This window comes from Lactuca saligna, chromosome 9, assembly GCF_052625555.1.
Source record: "Lactuca saligna cultivar CGN05327 chromosome 9, ASM5262555v1, whole genome shotgun sequence".
In the NCBI taxonomy this organism is placed as follows: Eukaryota; Viridiplantae; Streptophyta; class Magnoliopsida; order Asterales; family Asteraceae; genus Lactuca; species Lactuca saligna.
Window position 1 is genome coordinate 185158019 of NC_136425.1, and position 18117 is coordinate 185176135.

At 31.2% G+C, this 18117-nt stretch overlaps 3 protein-coding genes across 3 annotated transcripts; 1 reads left to right on the forward strand and 2 right to left on the reverse strand.

Moving 5' to 3' along the window:
* Positions 1-38: 38 nt before the first annotated feature.
* Positions 39-1571, reverse strand: LOC145017742 (Inositol monophosphatase family protein). Its single transcript, XM_078975713.1, has 2 exons — positions 1080-1571; positions 39-961 (listed from the first exon to the last, which is right to left on the reverse strand). Exons 1-2 carry the CDS (start codon positions 1476-1478, stop codon positions 164-166), a joined length of 1197 nt encoding a protein of 398 aa, XP_078831839.1. The 5' UTR covers positions 1479-1571; the 3' UTR covers positions 39-163.
* A 3789-nt stretch (positions 1572-5360) lies between these two features.
* LOC145014027 (nicotinamidase 1-like) lies at positions 5361-8400 on the forward strand. Its single transcript, XM_078972380.1, has 5 exons — positions 5361-5557; positions 6153-6336; positions 6428-6561; positions 7226-7411; positions 8205-8400. Exons 1-5 carry the CDS (start codon positions 5417-5419, stop codon positions 8292-8294), a joined length of 735 nt encoding a protein of 244 aa, XP_078828506.1. The 5' UTR covers positions 5361-5416; the 3' UTR covers positions 8295-8400.
* Positions 8401-9754: 1354 nt separating this feature from the next.
* LOC145014026 (protein EXECUTER 1, chloroplastic-like) lies at positions 9755-13818 on the reverse strand. Its single transcript, XM_078972379.1, has 11 exons — positions 13139-13818; positions 12942-13058; positions 12780-12845; positions 12567-12673; positions 12363-12444; positions 11615-12265; positions 11392-11515; positions 11166-11329; positions 10999-11073; positions 10091-10183; positions 9755-10000 (listed from the first exon to the last, which is right to left on the reverse strand). The coding sequence occupies exons 1-11, from the start codon at positions 13613-13615 to the stop codon at positions 9914-9916; spliced, it is 2043 nt and encodes a 680-aa protein (XP_078828505.1). The 5' UTR covers positions 13616-13818; the 3' UTR covers positions 9755-9913.
* Positions 13819-18117: the final 4299 nt, after the last annotated feature.

Here is an 18117-nt window from a genome sequence, read left to right on the forward strand (position 1 = left end):
ATGACTATGCATCTTGTGGCCGTTTAAACTAGTTTAAGGACATGAACCATTCGACTTTCATATCTATTAAAATTCATCTTCTATATAATGTTACAACAATCATGTAGTAATTTACAGACGACATTGATACTATTACACAAAACGAAAGGTATCGATCATACATTCAAACATCATAACCAGGATTTACAGTTTGTTGAACATCACCATAGCTCTCCAACTCATCAATATCCTCGGGACTTCCCAAGAACAACGGAAGTCTCTGATGCAGCTTCACCGGTTGAATCGACAGAATCCTGTTCTTCCCGTCTGACCCTTTCCCGCCGGCTTGCTCCGCCACAAAACTCAGCGGATTCGCCTCATAAACAAGCCGAAGATGGTCTCTAGGGTTCATCGCCACTCCACCATACATCAAAGTTCTGTGAAAATCAGCAACCAACGAACAAATATAACGCGCAGAATACTTCTTCGGAAACTTCCCTTTCCCTTGTCTGATTGTATCAATGTATCGCCTCAAACCCTCCGGCCAATCAAAGTATCGCGCATCGTTTACAGAATAGATCTGACCTCGAGGAGGGATTTTGATGTCTGGGTGTGTGAGAACGAAGTCTCCAGTGGAATGATCGAGAGTGAAGGCGTGTGCACCGGAACCGAAGGTGGTGCAGAGTATGGTGGCGGAGGAGTAAAGAACATAGCCTGCGGCAACAAGGCGATTGCCGCTCTGTAATGAATTCAGCAACGCCTTTTCCTCCGTTGGAAGATTATCGACTTCTATTAAGCGATTGTAGATCCCGAAAATGGTTCCGGTGGGGATTGAAGCGTCGATGTTACGAGAACCATCGAGGGGATCTGTTACCACCACAAATGGGGCGTTATCGGTTATCCAAACGGGAGCATCGTCTTCTTCGGAAGCCATAACTGCAACTTTTCCGGAGTTTTTCAAAGAAGACAATATGATTTCATTCTGGGAATATTAAAAAAAAACATATCATCAATGAAGGGGATTTTAAGAACACGAAACCCCCTAATAATTTGCACATACGAGATCGAAAAATACAGACAGAAATGATTAGTCTACGTACAGAAACAATGTCGAGCGGCTTAGGTTTATCTCTACCGGCGTCCACATCTTGGCTACCGCCGGAGCTTTTTCCGAGGCTGGAATTGACCGGAGAAGCAACGAGAGCTGCAATTCTCTTGAACGCATACTCCAAGTGACTAAACAACACCACCAGATCGTCACCTACGTTCGCGCCTCCCTTGCCGGCGTACTCGGTAATAGTAAGAAACTCACCGGAACTGTTATCCAATTTTGAATTGACCTTAAACCTACTGAAAGTGGAAGCCATACTAGCAGTGCTACGGTGGTTGACGAATTCCGGGAGGATGCGAAGTGGGTTTGGCGGGAATTTTGGTAGGAAATTGGGGTTGAGATTGAGATTTTGTATTGCGGCTGTGATTGTGGTGGTGGGTGATTGCATTCTATGGCTGTGGCGTTTTGGGGTGATGGGTGGAATTGAAAAGGGAACATCTTCGGAATTGATTATTTTTGATGATATTGAAGTTGGGAAATTGGTTTATTCTCGTGTTACAGCCTAACACATTTATATCAATCTTTTATGTTTTTAATACCATTTTACTATTTAACTTTTACAATCTGTTAAATTTTATTTTATATAGTTTAATTAAACATATTAAAAAAAAATATTTTTCCATTGAAAAATTAATGTTTATTAAACTCAATATATACGGACTATCAATTTGACACCTTATTATTATATTTTAATAATTAATTGAATGTCAATTAAAAATTCTATCTGGCAATTTCATGATCATGAATTATCTAGGGCTGAACATGGTAAGGTACCAATTTATTTTTAATCAAATCGTGTACCGTACCAACTCTATTTGGTATAATTTTTTTGCTACCGATACCGTACCAAGTAAAATTGGTACCAACTTGTTTGGCTACCAACAAATTTGGTTGGTACAGAATGGTAACGGTAGATTACCAAATTCTATCTATTTTTCAATTGTAATATTTAAAAATTCGCAATGACAACATGAGATAACTTTCTTGTCTAGTAATATAAATTAATAAAATAATATATTAGTTACTAAAGAATTTTATTAACTTTTTAGTTTTTTAGTTTAATGTGGTAATAACTATTGAGTAAGTGTAATGATTAATATCAAGCTTTTCAAATTGTAAAGGAAAATATGATTTTGTTTATATATAAACAAAATCATATTTTCCTTTACAATTTGAAAAGCTTGATATTAGTTGGTACGGTATATATTATATGAATTGGTTGGTACGGTAATACCGTGATATTTAAAATTTAATACCGTTACCGTACCAAGTTTACTAAATTGGTATGGTATTGTCAACCTAACATATTGGCTACCGAACATATTGGTAACCAACTATCTTGGTTCAGTTGGTAGCATGTTGGTTGGTTCTCCATGGTACATATTTGACAGCCCTAGAATTATCGATTTCCTTAAAACGTTTGAAGCAAAACTAATATTTTCTTGTATTGTTCAAGAGTCAAGACGGGTTGTGTGGATTGGGTGAGGCAAAATAGTTTTGTTTTTAAAAGTAATTACAAGTAATTTTTGAAATTATATGTAGTAAAAGGGGTTTCCAAAAAGGTGTTTTGTGAAGAAAAAAAAATATAGGTATAATTTTAAAAATATTTAGTTTAGCTTCAAGTTTTGATATATTTTTGATGGTTTCGACCCGTTGGACTTGCTCGATTTTCAAGAAGCATAATCACAAAGATGAATGCTATATTCATTTGTACAAAAAAAAAAAAAAAAACCCTCAAAATTGATCTTGATAACTTCATCAATTGATTCATTATGTTAGGTATAAGGATATGCGTAACTCATCCAAAATTGAACACACTTACTAAATGTGACAATTTGGCTTATTTGTCTGAGTTGGTACTCCATACGTCGATAAGTCGGTTTTATTGAAACCATGATATACAATTTGGTTGTGGTTTGAAGACTAAACCAGAGGCCAACAAATCAATATATTTATATTATGTTTTGAAAAGTTGTAATAAAATATGTTTCATATTTATTTAGCTTTTCTTGAGCATTTAATTATAAATCACCAATCAACACACAAGTTACTAATAATCAAATGACATTTTTCTAGAGGTATCATAAGTTACTGGAAAAGTGCCTTTTAACCAATAGGTTGAAGCTTTAAGTCTCGTTTGGAACAAATTTGTAGATTTAGAAGGTTTATGAGTTGGTTGTTAAAAAAAAGTACTCTAGTTCCCAATTTTGTCAAAGCTTTTATAGTTCAATGTGTAATTTTCTTTTTTACATGATTTTCAATTATAGTGTTATGAATTATGAAATTGCTTAGTTTTTAGGGATAACTACAAAAGTAACCACCATAATTGAGGCTTTAAATGTGTGTTTGGTTGTGAAAAATTATTTTTAGTTTTATTTGAACAAAATCATAAAAATAATGGAGTTTTCATTTTTAGCAATGTGTTTGGTGAAAACGGGTTGAGATTTCATTTTCCGTTTTAGAAAAATAGAAAATATGTTGGGTTGTTTAATTTTTTTTTTTTCAAATGATACAATATTTGGCATATTACATGCATAAACATTTAGCAAATGTTATGCATTGTTAAAGACACATCAAACTACAATTTCTAAAGCAATGATTATAAAATGGTCCATGTATTGTTACAAAAGTGGTTCATGTGGAGGTGGGGTGGGTGGGATAGGGTGACAGTATGGGATGAATGTGGGGGATGGATGTGTGCGTAAAGAGGGGGATGGGGATAAGGTGGAATGAGTGTCGGGTGAGAGTAGGGGTGAGATATGTATATAAGGTTATATTTTAAAAAAAAATTAAGTAAGGAAAACAACAACTTTCATTTTTCAAGTTACATGTAATTTAGAAATTGAAAATTTCTTTTCTCTAATTAGAAAAATTTTGGAAAAAAAAAATACTAAACCAAATATGTTTTCTAACTTTTATTAGAAAATTTTCAACGATCAAACACATCCTAAATTTCGAGATAACTTTTTAAATTGTAGATTTGGTCAAATTATGATTATCGGGATCTTTTATTTCAGAGAAATCTTCGTAAATTAAGGTAAAATAATAAGAGTTTAACAAAACAAGTAAGTAATAAAACCGGTAAACCGGAAAAAAATTGGTCAAATCGTCATTTTTACCGACAACTCATGGTTTTTCGTAAATAAGTTTTAGTTTGGAACTTTTTCGTAAATTAAGGTTAAATTTTAGGACTTTTTTTTTGAAGAATTCCTTTTATTTTATAAACATATTCTTTTATGTTGATAGTTATAATGGATGGGTATAATATGTTAAATTGGTCAAACAATACCGCTCTTGGTTGGTTTGATCTTTTGGCTAAGATCACTAATTCAAAACTTGTTTGCAACTTGGATTCGATTACGGTATGGACGAGTCAAATATTATGATAGTTTCCAAGTGCTTAAATCCCCTCTTTTTTTGTACATCTCTAGTCTCTATCCAAGAACTACTACAAAGTGTGGTTAGATCCAACTAGAGCCAAGATCTAGGCAACGACCAAAACTAGACTCTATGGTAGCGTTTAATACACGAGACTAGACATAAATGAATTGAACAAGACTAAACTAGATGGTCTATATATGGAATTTGGTACAACCAATCTAAGCGTGTTTAATAAGGAAACATTTCTCGAAAACATAAGGACTTTTATGATATTAACCAAATCTTTTATGCATACATGGTTGCATTATACCGAATATTGTCACTTTCATATATGTGACGATGGGGATGTAAAATCAAATTATTACAATTTTGAGTGGATACGAACATTGTTGACAAAAACTTCACAAGTTCGGGATATGTCATTTTTCCATATTTTAACAAAAAAGTGGTCGGTTGATGCAATCATATTCAAAACATATAGCTAGTCTCGTATGCTACTTAATAGATTTCTTAATAACAAAAAAATAATGTAAATAAATATATACCATAATTAATTTTCTAACTACAAAAGAAAAAAAAAATACTTTTTTAATATGAAAGAAAGATTTATTTCTTTTAACCAAACATGAGTCTAGTAAAATATGGTCAGTAAGTAGAAAACTGAAACGAATCATACAACATATGCAAATTCTTAATAAATTATTACTATGGGACCCATCGTAACAACAATTTTCAAACCATATCTAAAGTGGTTTTCAAAAGTATAAAAAGAAGAGGTGATCATTTTGTCATCTATCAAATTCAAAAGAATCATATTTTGTCGTCTACCAATACAAGAGGTAGGATCATTCCAGATACTACAAGACACCAATATAACTTCAAAGATATGAACCATACTTTTTTCTTAAGTACTCAGGTCATTATTGAAGCTCAAGAGAACCAAAAATGGTGCTACACACACTTGAACTCTTGAAGAAAGAAGTACCACTAGAAGAGGAATCACTTTGCATACCGAAAGATATCAAAACCGGACTCGTTCTTGTTGACATCATCAATGGCTTCTGCACCATTGGAGCCGGAAACTTGGTGAGTTCATAAATATCACGTGTGTTATGTAAAACTAGAAACTTGACAAACTTGTATTGAAACCAATAATGATGTCAATAAGATAAAAACTGTTATTTTTTTCACACTGATAAAAGATTTGATTTTGATCGTGTACAAAAGATGTAAATGCTCTTTTCATTTTTACCGTAAAACATAGCGTTTGAAAAAAGCTTGTCTAGTTTGGTTCATAGTTTGATCATTGATGCTCCATCAATTAAGTTTAGAGTAAACTATTATTTTAATCTTTGGGTACAACTAATTTTTTCAATTTTGGTACTAAAAGAATTTATGTTGTAATTTTGGTCTTTATTTGAGATTTTATAAGGTTTTGGTCCATACTCCACGTAAAATAACTATATTTTCAATACTAAAATTGAAAAAATCAGTTACACTTAAAGATCAAAAATAGTAAATTTACTTAAAACAACGACAAAAAAAAAATTACAAAAACCTCAAATTAGACTCAACAAAGCAAAAGAACTTTTTGGAACCAAAATTGCTATACTTACAACACAAAAATGTAATTTACTCTAAAGTTTACATATTGACAAATGATTGTTTTTTTGTAAAAAAGGCACCAAGAGAGCCAAACCACCAGATATCCGAAATGGTCAATGAGTCGGTGAAACTTTCAAGAATATTTTGTGAGAACAAATGGCCGATTCTTGCGTTTTTAGATACACATCAACCTGGAAAACTCGAACACCCTTATCCTTCTCACTGTCTTGCTGGCTCTCATGAATCCAATTTGGTTCCTAGTATTATTTTATCTTTTCTTATATTTCTTTATTAAGTTTATAACATTTATTTTTCAAATTATATTTTATATAAATTTCATTTTATATATAGCTCTAGAGTGGTTGGAGAAAGAGCCAAATGTAACGATTAGGCGCAAGGATTGTTATGATGGATATATTGGTTCTATTCAAGAAGACGGTTCAAATGCTTTTGCGGATTGGATCAAAACCAATAACATCCAACTCGTAAGTATTTATGAATTATTTGTTCCATAAATTAATATATATTTCCTTTTTGGACATAATAAAGTAAATGATCATTTTACCAATTAAATAAAAAGAAATTAAATACCATCTTACCTTTTCTCTCTCCTTAAATAAATGATATTTGTATTTGAATAAGTATTGTATCGACAAAGACTATTTCGTTGGACCGAACGAACCATCTAAACAATAGTAAATGACCATTTTACCGTTGTGCAAGTGATGTCGAATAATTAACTTATGTTTATTTGGAATAAATGTTATATGGACAAAGGTTTTTTTAGGACTAAAATAAACCATTTTACCTTTGTAGTTACGAATAAATTAATGTTTGGAGTGAGTGTTGAGTGGACAAAGACTGTTGCTCATTTGGACTGAATGTATTGGAATTGTCTTAACAACAGTAAATAACAATTTTACCCTTTAGTCTGCAAGTGACGCTGACTAAATAAATGGTGTACATTTATTTAAGGTCTGTCTATATTAAGTCTATTAAGTAGAAAATAAAGATAGTACTAAATCAAACAAGATCAAACTAATAATTATATATATATATATATATATATATATATATATATATATATATATATATATATATATATATATATATATATATATATATATATATATATTTTGTTTGTTTAAGTTATTGGTGGCAGGAATATGTACAGATATATGTGTGCTGGATTTTGTTTGTTCAACATTATCAGCAAGAAATCGTGGTTTTCTAGCACCATTGGAAGATGTGGTGGTGTATTCCCATGGTTGTGCTACCTTTGATTTCCCAGAATCGGATGCAAGGGGCACTAAAGATGCCTTAGCTCATCCTCAGGTACAAAATTTTATTATTTTTAGATTATATAAAGATATACGATATAAGATTTAGATACTGTATTAATTCAACAATTACTTGATGATCAGAGATTATTTGTTTCTTTGATACAATGACCCATAAAGGACAAGAAAGATTGCCTCAAATATGAGAAAATTCGGTTGATGAATGCCTTTGAGAAAAAAAAAAAAAAACAATTAAAGCGCTATATAACCACCTTTATTTAGTTAAGTTTTAATATGAATTTTTATTTTTTATTTTTTTTATTTCATGATTTGAAATTAAATTACAATGATATTTTCTAAAACTAACTAGACTAGTTTTTATTTATTACTATTATAATCTTATTTGGGTTTTGATAAGCTTTTATTGTCTTTTATTTTTTTTATTTATGTAAATAAAAATAGGCTAAATGCAAGAAATAGCAGCATACTTCCACATATATCTTTATTATAGTCATCTACTTCTATTTTTTTTATATTACAACATTATACTTACAAGTTACAATTATTTTCTTACTAGGACATTCTATTTTGAGAAATGTATCAAACTATAGCATTTAACCCAATAAAATAATCCATCAACTATAATCAAATAATGTAAATAGTAGACTCAAAATTATACATTGTATTTACATATAATACAAAGAAACTGATGCCAACCAAATATGTTTGTGGGATGTAATGTCTCATTCCCTCATCTAGCTTATTCCACCATTTCATCAAATTAAACAGACCCTTAATTAGCTTTAAGCAACGATTTTTGGGACATTAATCCATTTCTTTTATGGCAGGAGATAATGCACCATATGGGTCTTTACATGGCTAAAGGAAGAGGAGCAAAAATAGCAAAGGATGTGTCTTTTGATGGACTAAAAAAGTAATTATATGTTGTGTATGTTAAAGTTTAAGTTTGTCTCTAGAAAGATATGATGTGCTTTTTCTTATTATGTTAATTCCTAAAATAATACCCAAGTTACAAGTTTGAAAGTTGACGCTAGCATTACCATTTTATGATCCATACATTTAAATACTACTTTACATAGCAATCTTATATGAACAACCTCCAATTTTACAATTTTATTTCTCGAAGTCATTTCAGGCTTTAGTGTTTTTGTTGCACTTAAATTTGTCAATATGTGAGCATGTACAATATTTCTTTTAAACAAGTACATTTGAAATGACACGTTTAGCTACATTTGGTTATTATTTATGTTAATATGTTTTAGTTAAATTTGATGATTATGGGAATAAGTTTATAAGTAACCGGGAGTAGTTTGTAATCAATTTATCAAGTTCGATTTAAATGATGCTTTTAGTTGAGGGTTGTTTAATAACCTCTGAATATCCATCCAACATATTTGATACATCTTTTGAACGTATAAGGAACCCTACATTCTCTGAACCATTAAGATGTTGAAATCATTTGACAATAAATGATTCATGATGCCTTGGCTCATCCCGAGGTACAAAATTTTATTACTTTCAGATTATATAAAGATATAAGATACTATATTATTTGATATATAATTAATTATCTTAATCATTAGATTCATTGTTTCCTTGATATATTGACTTGAAAAGAACTTAGATCCCGTTTGATACACATCTTTTCAGGTCCAAACAGATCTTTCTGACTGAATGAACCAGAAAGACTGTTTGATTTGGACAAAAGAATGGGTTTTTTCCGGTAAGATATGTCTTTCCCAGAAAGCCCCAAAATCATATTTTTCTAGCTGAATGGGACCAAATCCCACCTCTTTTTTTCTTTACTAGATTATTAATTTTTTTAAATAACTTTTTTTTAATTTATTTTTTTTATTGAATTATTACTTTTTTTTTTCATTATTCTGCACAGTCAATCAGATGTATAATCAAACAGCATGGTTTCTTTCCCAGACAGCACTTTCCCGGACAGAAACTATCAGGACCTTAGAAAGATCCGATTAATGAACCCCTTTGAATCATAGATCATGGTGCTTTTTTTTTTTTTTTTAATTATAATCTTATTTGGGTTTGACGAGCTTTTATTATGTTTAATGTTTTATTTATGTACATAAAAACCAGGTTAAATTCCCAAATAAAAAAGCAACTACATTCCAATTATATGTTTATTATACACAAACTTTTTTTTTTTCTTTCTATTACAACATTGTACTTACAATTATTTTATTCTCTACCTAGAGAACACATCTAACAATAGCCTCGTCGTATGTTAATTTTTTTTTTCTTATTAAGACATTGCAATTTGAAAATTTTACCCAACTACAACAATGTAAATTGCTTTGTATTTGGATTGGATGGATACAACAGTGTAGATTTTTCAAAGTACAATGTTGTAATAGGAAGAAACAAATGTTGTAACTTGTAAATAATAATAAGAGGGATTTTAAGTACTTTTGATCCAATTCCTAAAATAATACCATGGAATGGATACATTTTGTAGCACTAGTGAAGAGGTTACTTACAAAAAGCCTAATTAGGTACAAAAAAGCATCTATTCCTAGAGCCTTAACTGCTTGAAGAATAGCCCAGAATGGTTCTCAGGTGCCCGATATACAAATACAACAACAGAACCTCCATTATTGCGCTGCAAAAAAAAAAAAAAGTAGAAATTATTATTTCCTAAATAAAAAATAAATAAATTCATTAATAAATCAAAGAAACAAAAATGGGAAACCTTTCCATCAAGAATTACAAGTTCGCCATCAACCCATCTAGGATTTTGAAATCCCGCCTCTGCAAGCCTCCCTTGTCCTCGATATCGAGCAATCTGAATTGCCAAAAAAATATCTCAAAAAAGCTCACTTTTTTAAAAAAAAATTACAAAATTGGTCCCTGTGTTTTCTGATTTTTATCGTGTTTAGTCCAAATATGAAGCTTTTTTCGAATATTGGACCTCGTCTCAGATTTCACATCAATTTTGGTCCTTATTTCAGAGTTTCATATTGATTTTGGTCCTTAAGGACCAAAGTTTCATGGACCAAATTTGATATGAAACATTAAAAATAAGGACCAAAGTGAAAAAGGGTTTCAAGTTTGGTCCTTATTTTAGGGTTTCATATCAATGTTGGTCCTTATTTCAAGCTTCCTGGGACCAAAATTGATATGGAACCTTGAAATAAGGACCAAAACTGTAAAAGCTCCCAATTTTGGTCCTCAATTCAGGGTTTCATATAGTTTTTTTGGTGTTTAAGATTTTATGATTTTGGTGTCCTTATTGCAAGGTTCCACATACCAAAATTGATTTGAAACCTTACACAAGGACCAAAACTGAATAAACTTACAATTTTGGTCCTTATTTCAAGGTTCCCTGGAGGCCTGGACCATAATTGATATGCAACCTTATAAAAAGGACCGAAACTCAAAAAAGTTTCAATTTTGGTTCTTGATTTAAGGTTCCACATCAATTTTGGTCTTTAATTCAAGATTTCAGGAACCAAATTTGATATGAAGCCTTGAAATAAGGACCAAAACTGAAAAACATTTCAATTCTGAACTAAACATGCAAAAATCAGAAAGCATAGGGACCATTTTTGTAATTTACTCTAATAAAAGTATGTTAGAAACAAGACACTAAAGACTTGCCACTCCAAATTCTTCTGGGATGATCCCTCCATGAGGAAGCTGATATTTAGTTCCAACTTTTGCACGGAATGCTACCTTTTGGAGTAAAAATAAAATAAAATTATATGTTAAAAAAGATGAAAATAGTTGTAAGATATGATTTTTTTTTTAGAATGTAAATGACACACCTGTCCAGCTGGCACATGTGGGTCCCCTGTAATTTTAACTGCTTCTACATACTCATAAAACTCAAGATTTGTAAACTCCTTGTTTTCATCCTCTTTCCACTGACCAAATTTTCGTTTTAATTGAACGATTTCATAAGTGTAATACCCATGTCCAACATAAATTCCTGCATCAAATTAATCATTAAATTAACAACATATGAAGAAAAGAAAGATTTTAAAAGATTACCATTTAAAGGGTCTCCTGTTAACGGAAGCTCAATCCGGTTGAATGTTGTAGATCCAGATAAAGATTGACGATTTTGCCCCTGATTAATGGTGAGATTTATCAACTCATCCACATTGTCAAGCACCTGAAAATTGGAAATATATCATCAAGAACTTGAAGACTTACTTGCTATACAACAACCAAAAAAAAAAATGGTACCCAAATGACAAATGACAAATCTAACCTTCATGGGTATCTCCCCTCTTACAATAGAACTTGCAAGATCAAGAATAACATTGTCTGTGCTCTGACTTTTACTACCTTCAATTCCACCATTATTGCCTAAAGAATCTTGTGGATTCTCTTTGTCTATTTTGAAAGTGAAAGATGAAAGATTTTTCTTTTCTAATTTGGCAGGTGTTCGAATTATATCTTTACAAGATTTGTTAGAAGAAGCTTCTTGTGCCAAATCACTAACCATAATCTTGACTGCAGTTTGACTATTACCTTCATTATCAACTATTGTAATCCCAACATCAAAATCAATCTCATATTGCTCTGTATCACTATCCAACTCTGTATCACTCTCTCTTTCTTCTTCTACTTCTTCATCTTCTTCCTCCATTATTTGTTCAACCACCTTCGATATTAAACTCATGTCTATTTTTCCTAGTGGTGTGAGATTCATCACCTTAATTTTCACATCTTTTGCACCAGGAATTATATCTCTTAAAATATTCTCAAAACCAGCATTCGTGTCTTCATTGTCATTTGCAGATAGATCACTTTCTTCATCCATGGAGTCCAGGGAATTCAAGGTATTGATAAGACTTGATGATGTGGCGGAATCAATTGAAAAGTTTCTAGAATTCTCACTTTGTTTCAAGTATACAATCTGGTTATGCAATTTCAATCCCATGGTGAAATAAGTGAAGGATCAGATGACAGAAGTTGATAGAAATTGAGATAGAATGATAGATAAAGAAAGCCACCTGATGTTTGTATTCTCCTTTCTCATTCATTGTGATAAAAACCTCAAACAAAGGGACACCATCTGCAGCCTCAGCAAGCTGCCTGAACAACAATGCATCTTTAGAATCAACCAAATGTACATATACAGAAGGGTAAAATAGTCATTTTCTCAGATTCAAAAGAGTAAAATGTTGAAAATTATGCACAAGATTTAGTTACTAAACCTGGGAGTATAACTTCTTGCAAGGTACCTTCCATACTCTGCACTTATCTGGATAATACGACCATATGGATCTTGGCTATCATCTGAAAATCCAGTCCACCACCCTACCTGAAATGTCATATGAACAACATAAAGTAAACCATATGTGAAAAAATACAGAAAAAGATTGCATATAGTTCTCAAAGTCCAAGATAGAATGGTTGTAGCAACTCACCAAACCTGCACTAGCATGATCTCGTACAAAGGCTGCATCCTTGAAACGTTCTTCCTTTATGGCTTTCTGCAACATCATGAAAATAGATAAGTACTACAGGTATTGTAATTGTAGATGTGATTGTGATGCTCCCCAATATAACAAAGCACATTATTCTCTTACATTCAGCTGAGACATCACTCTGCCAACAGTGTCATTAGTTGCAGCTGCTGCAATTGCCACTTTAATCCTAGCAGCTTCTTCGTAGTCCTCTTTAACCACAGCAAGGTGTAGTTGATTCTGTAGTGACATACATGTCAGAATGTCATTACAATAGTCTAGAGTAGAAAAGAGTATACTCAAACAGTCAAACACAATACCTCCAAGATCGAAACGATAACCTCCTGCTTATCCACCTCACTGAAATGCTTCTTCCACCGTTCCCAATCCCAATCTTCATCACCACCTCCATCTCCAACGATCACAGCACCACCACCAGAATCATCCGTTTTCCCTTTGTCGTTTTCCGGTTGATTAATATGATAGTGATAGCCATCCATGTAATCATCGAACCACTTAATCACATTTTTAAAGTAGTCGTGAAACGCCGAGTCCCAACGGCGAGGGCTTTCGTTGTCTCCGGGGTTGCCTTCATCGTTATTCTTTTGGCAGCGACAGATGGTATTAGAATGAAAACCGATGGAGAGAGATTGCGAGAAGAGAGTCGACGAATAGGTTGATCGGTGGTTCAAATGAGAGGTGGTGTTGGATTTAGGGGTTGCGTAGGAGAGTTTGTGGGGAGTTGGATCGAAGTTGCGAGTGGAGGAAGGGAAGGCTGGGGGAGATATAGACGCCATTGAAGAGAAGAGACAGAAAGGAGGTTCGAGTGTAGACGAAGGGATGCAGAAAATTGCAAAGGATAAGAGAAGCAGTACGGTGGCGCACGGTGGAGCAGGGGAGCAAAACAGCTTACAGAAGGATGGAGCAAGTGTGGCAGCCAATCACAGAAATTGAATAATGACAAATTTACATAAACGGTCATCCTGATTTATGAAAATGGTCCCTATGGTTACAATGATGCTATTTATATATATACAATCACTAGATATAATTAAAATAAGATTAATTAAACTAAATTAAAACTTTATGAAAGAAGAAGAGAGACTTGAAGATAGTATGATCACTAGTAAATTGTATTTAAGTTGGTGTATCTTTACATTTACAATGATGCTATATATATATATATATATATATACTAGGTTATAACCCGTGGGCACCACGGATGAAAAGTTTAAAAAATAATTTTAATTAAACTGAACTTATTTATTGAAAAGTGATAATAAAGTATTTACTAATTAATAAATGTATAGCTTAGTAATTATCTTTATTAATAGATAGTGGTGTTTGAACGTTATTATCGAAAATATAATTTTCTGGTAAAATTAGAACGCTAGAAATTGTTATTGTTATGAGTTAAATAAAGGTCAAACATATATTTTTATATTTGTAAATATAAAAATGGGTACCATTTGAAATTGTTGAGAAGGGTGTTGTAACATTTATATTTGTTGAAGGAAGATTAATAATTGTATGATGATATACATATGTTTTGGCTAAGTTTATATTTTTCTAGTCTAAAGCAACATTTGTATAGTTATTAGTAGATATTGATTCACAATTGTAGATATTTATTATAAAATGACAAAAAGTATTTAGTAATATTAAAAATAATATTAAATATTAGAAATATAATAAATTAAAGACTCTTGCACATATTATATAATTTTTATATTAAAAATAAATTGTAAAATAATATAAATACCGTTATTCGACATGTAAGAAGTATATATGCTATAGAGAAATTTTGACGGATTGATGTGCTAGGTAATATTTTGGATTTTCTATTATGCAAATATAATTTACTAACTTTTTTAAATATAAATACATATAATTAAATACACTTCATATTTTAAGATTAATGATTAACATAATAAGCCATAAATAATCAGTATTAGAGGGAAATGCATAAAATCAAAATCTAAAACATGTATTAGACCATGACTAAATAAGTAGTAACACTTCAATTGTATGTTTTATAAAATTTTATAAGCTATGGTGGCTTACATATATTGTACATGTGTAGTTATATAACATAAACATAAAAAAAATTATCCTATAAAATTTTCACCTTTTAATATTTATAATTTATGCATTTATTAAAAAACTAATCTAATAAAATTAGTCTCGAAGATACCACCCTCCCACTTCATACCCCCTGATAAATAGCATCTACTACTCCTCCCATTTTATTGCCCTAATGAAAATCCCCACACCACCGCCCACCCTTCATCCGTCTTTATTTTCAAAGCAAAACTGCATCTCCACATCTGAAGATGTAATCATAGAACCTTACACATCAATTGCTTAGATGTAAATTAGATTCAATTATATAACTTTTGAAGTGGATCCCTGTCAATGTTGATCACGCTTCAGAATGAAAAACCTTGGATAGTGGTATTAATATCGATTTGATCGTAGGGCTTTATTTTGAATATGTGGATTGAAGAAAATGACGTAATCAGTACTTCCAGATTTCAACTGAGGCAACAACGTACCACATAAAACGATAGTAAGATTCAACATATTCAGAAAACCACTTATTCCTCCTTGTTCATTATTTTGACAGAAGAAAGTTAGAAATATAAAGTGTTTTACCTGGTTAATTTGCAGGAAATTTGGTGGGATAATAGCCAAGAGAAGATGTAGAAAGCAAAGAAATACCAATTCCTTGAGAGTGGAGGCAATTATGGGCTATTTTGACGATTTTTGAGTAAGCAAAAACTTCAAATTTTGAAATTTTAAGATAGCTTATATTACGTGATTATTGCTATCAAACATTTATAAGTACAATGCTATAAAAAATTATTTCTAATTTTTGTTTTTTAATTTTATTTCTTTATTTTGATTTCTCTCTCTATAACTTATATAAAAAAAAAAAAGTCAATTTCCTGCGTATTACAATGCATTTTTACCAATATGATGCTGATATCGAGTTGTCCCAAATCGACAAAAATAAAATTAATATTTTGTCACTTTAAAAAAAAATGAAAGTACCATGTTAAAATTTTCAAAGAAACATAAGTACAATGTTATTTCAAGTTATATAATGTATGTGATTGGTGTGCCGGAACTCGTAAGAAGGACCAAAACACTCACATCCTTCCTTTGACATTTTGGCCATTTAACTCAATTTACAAATTTGAAAATTTTGAAAAACAATTAGGAATTTTGTTCAGTTAATATAATTTGCATATCAATTTATTGGATATAATTACAAACCAAATAGAATAAGAAAGGGAAATATTCAGATAATAAGCTAAAGTAAAATGTTATTTTATGCAATTACACTAACTGGAATGATCGTTGTAAATATAAAAAAAAATTAAAACACATCTATGGACTTAGAAAATCTAATGGAATGTATCGGTCAATTAACAAAAATTATTTTAAAAGACCAAATGATCCTCTAAATGAATTTTATTTCAAAAGCAGCACAACAAAAAACAAAATGATAACAATTATGAAATTTGGTTTTATTTTTAACAAATAAATAGGAAGAACATTGTGAAAAGTTGGAACAGTTACAAAATAAAATGCTATTTGATTTAATTACAAGCAAAAGTTGGTAAATGCTACAAATAACATGAATTTAACACATAAGAGTTTTGTAAAACAAATGGCCGAAAAGAAGAATAAGATGAAATAGGAAAAGAAATATAAAAAAAATGAAAGGAATGAAAAGTAATTAACTTAAGACAATAATAAAAACAGAGAGGAAAAAGATGAAGCATGAATTAGAGGAAATAGCAAACCTATAGACAAATCCCTTTCCCTTATCTCTTATATGGAACTGAAGCAGGAAAAAGATAAATGAAGAATGAAGAATGTTCACGTATATATAAATGATGGGCAAACTTAATCCTTGATATTTTGATATCGGAGATAGAAATGATCGATTGTTTGAATTATTTAAAATCCCTGATTTTTTTGATATTAGAGATAGAAAAGATTGACTTTTTGGAATGTTTAAATAATTTTTTGAAAGAAATCGAATTAAATTATTCCTAAATTAACGGGAATAAACCGGTGAGGGGAAATCAATGACATAATATTAATAACTTTATTCTAAAATTATGTAGTAATTTTAGTATAGATAAATATGAGTAATTAATAGCATTATATTTTCCTGATCTAAAGGAAATCGTTTAAAGGATTCTGTAGGTAAAATGCTAAAAATCAGGAATATTTCAAGGAAATTCATATCACAAATTGCAATGGGCGGGAAACAATGGAATATGTTGCTGGAGAGAATGCCATGTGGCAATAAGCTTGTCTATAAAAAGGACATGTAGCGTTTAGAAGAGATTTTTATTAAGAATGAAGATATATATATAAAATCACTAGATATAATTAATAAACTCTTACACATATTTGATATATTTGTCATTAGAGTTGAAAATAACTCGTACACATATTTGATATATTTGTCATTAGAGTTGAAAATAACTCTTACACATATTTTACATTTGGGTAGAAAATATTGTCATCCAATTATTTACAACACTCTTCCTTGGATGACATCATTTCAAATCATATTTCAAATACTGTAGGTGCCACCACCTTTTTCGGTGATGGTTGATGGTGGTTATATGAAGTGTCTTAGAGAATAAGAAGAAGAAAGAAAACAAGCTAAGATGAGAGTTGTACCTCCCAATGCTTCCAAGTAACAGAATGAGCTCCCTCTTACTCTCGTCTCTCTTTTTTTTCTCCGATGAAGATCTGGCGGTAGTTGCTGCTGCGAGTGGAGGTGGAATCCGACAAAAGTTCTCGAGAGGTACACAAAACCATCCACCCTCCATGTTTGTTACTTAAACCGGTCAGGTGCACCCTAGGTGGGATAGGGTTTGGCCCAATAGACTATATGGTGTACCCCTTATTACCCATTAGACCAAATACCTTTTTCCTAATTTTTTTTACTTTGTCCTCTTAATGATCGGATTTGGTAAAAATAATCCTTATAGTCAAAAGCCTTAACAATTTAAGATACCAAAATTTAACCATTTTAGACCTCACCTAAAAACATAGTTCTTGTATGTTAGGTAATTACTTTTAATTATTTATTATTTTTATTGTTATTCCAATTTTAAGCTTCTAAAAGAAAGTACAATGATAAATTTAATAACGGAAAATGGGATGTTATACAATACTTATATATAGGGCCATAACAAGCAGAATGAAATCGAGAAAGTTATGGACCCTCTCAAGGATATTTTGACCATTTTGTAACATATAAATATAT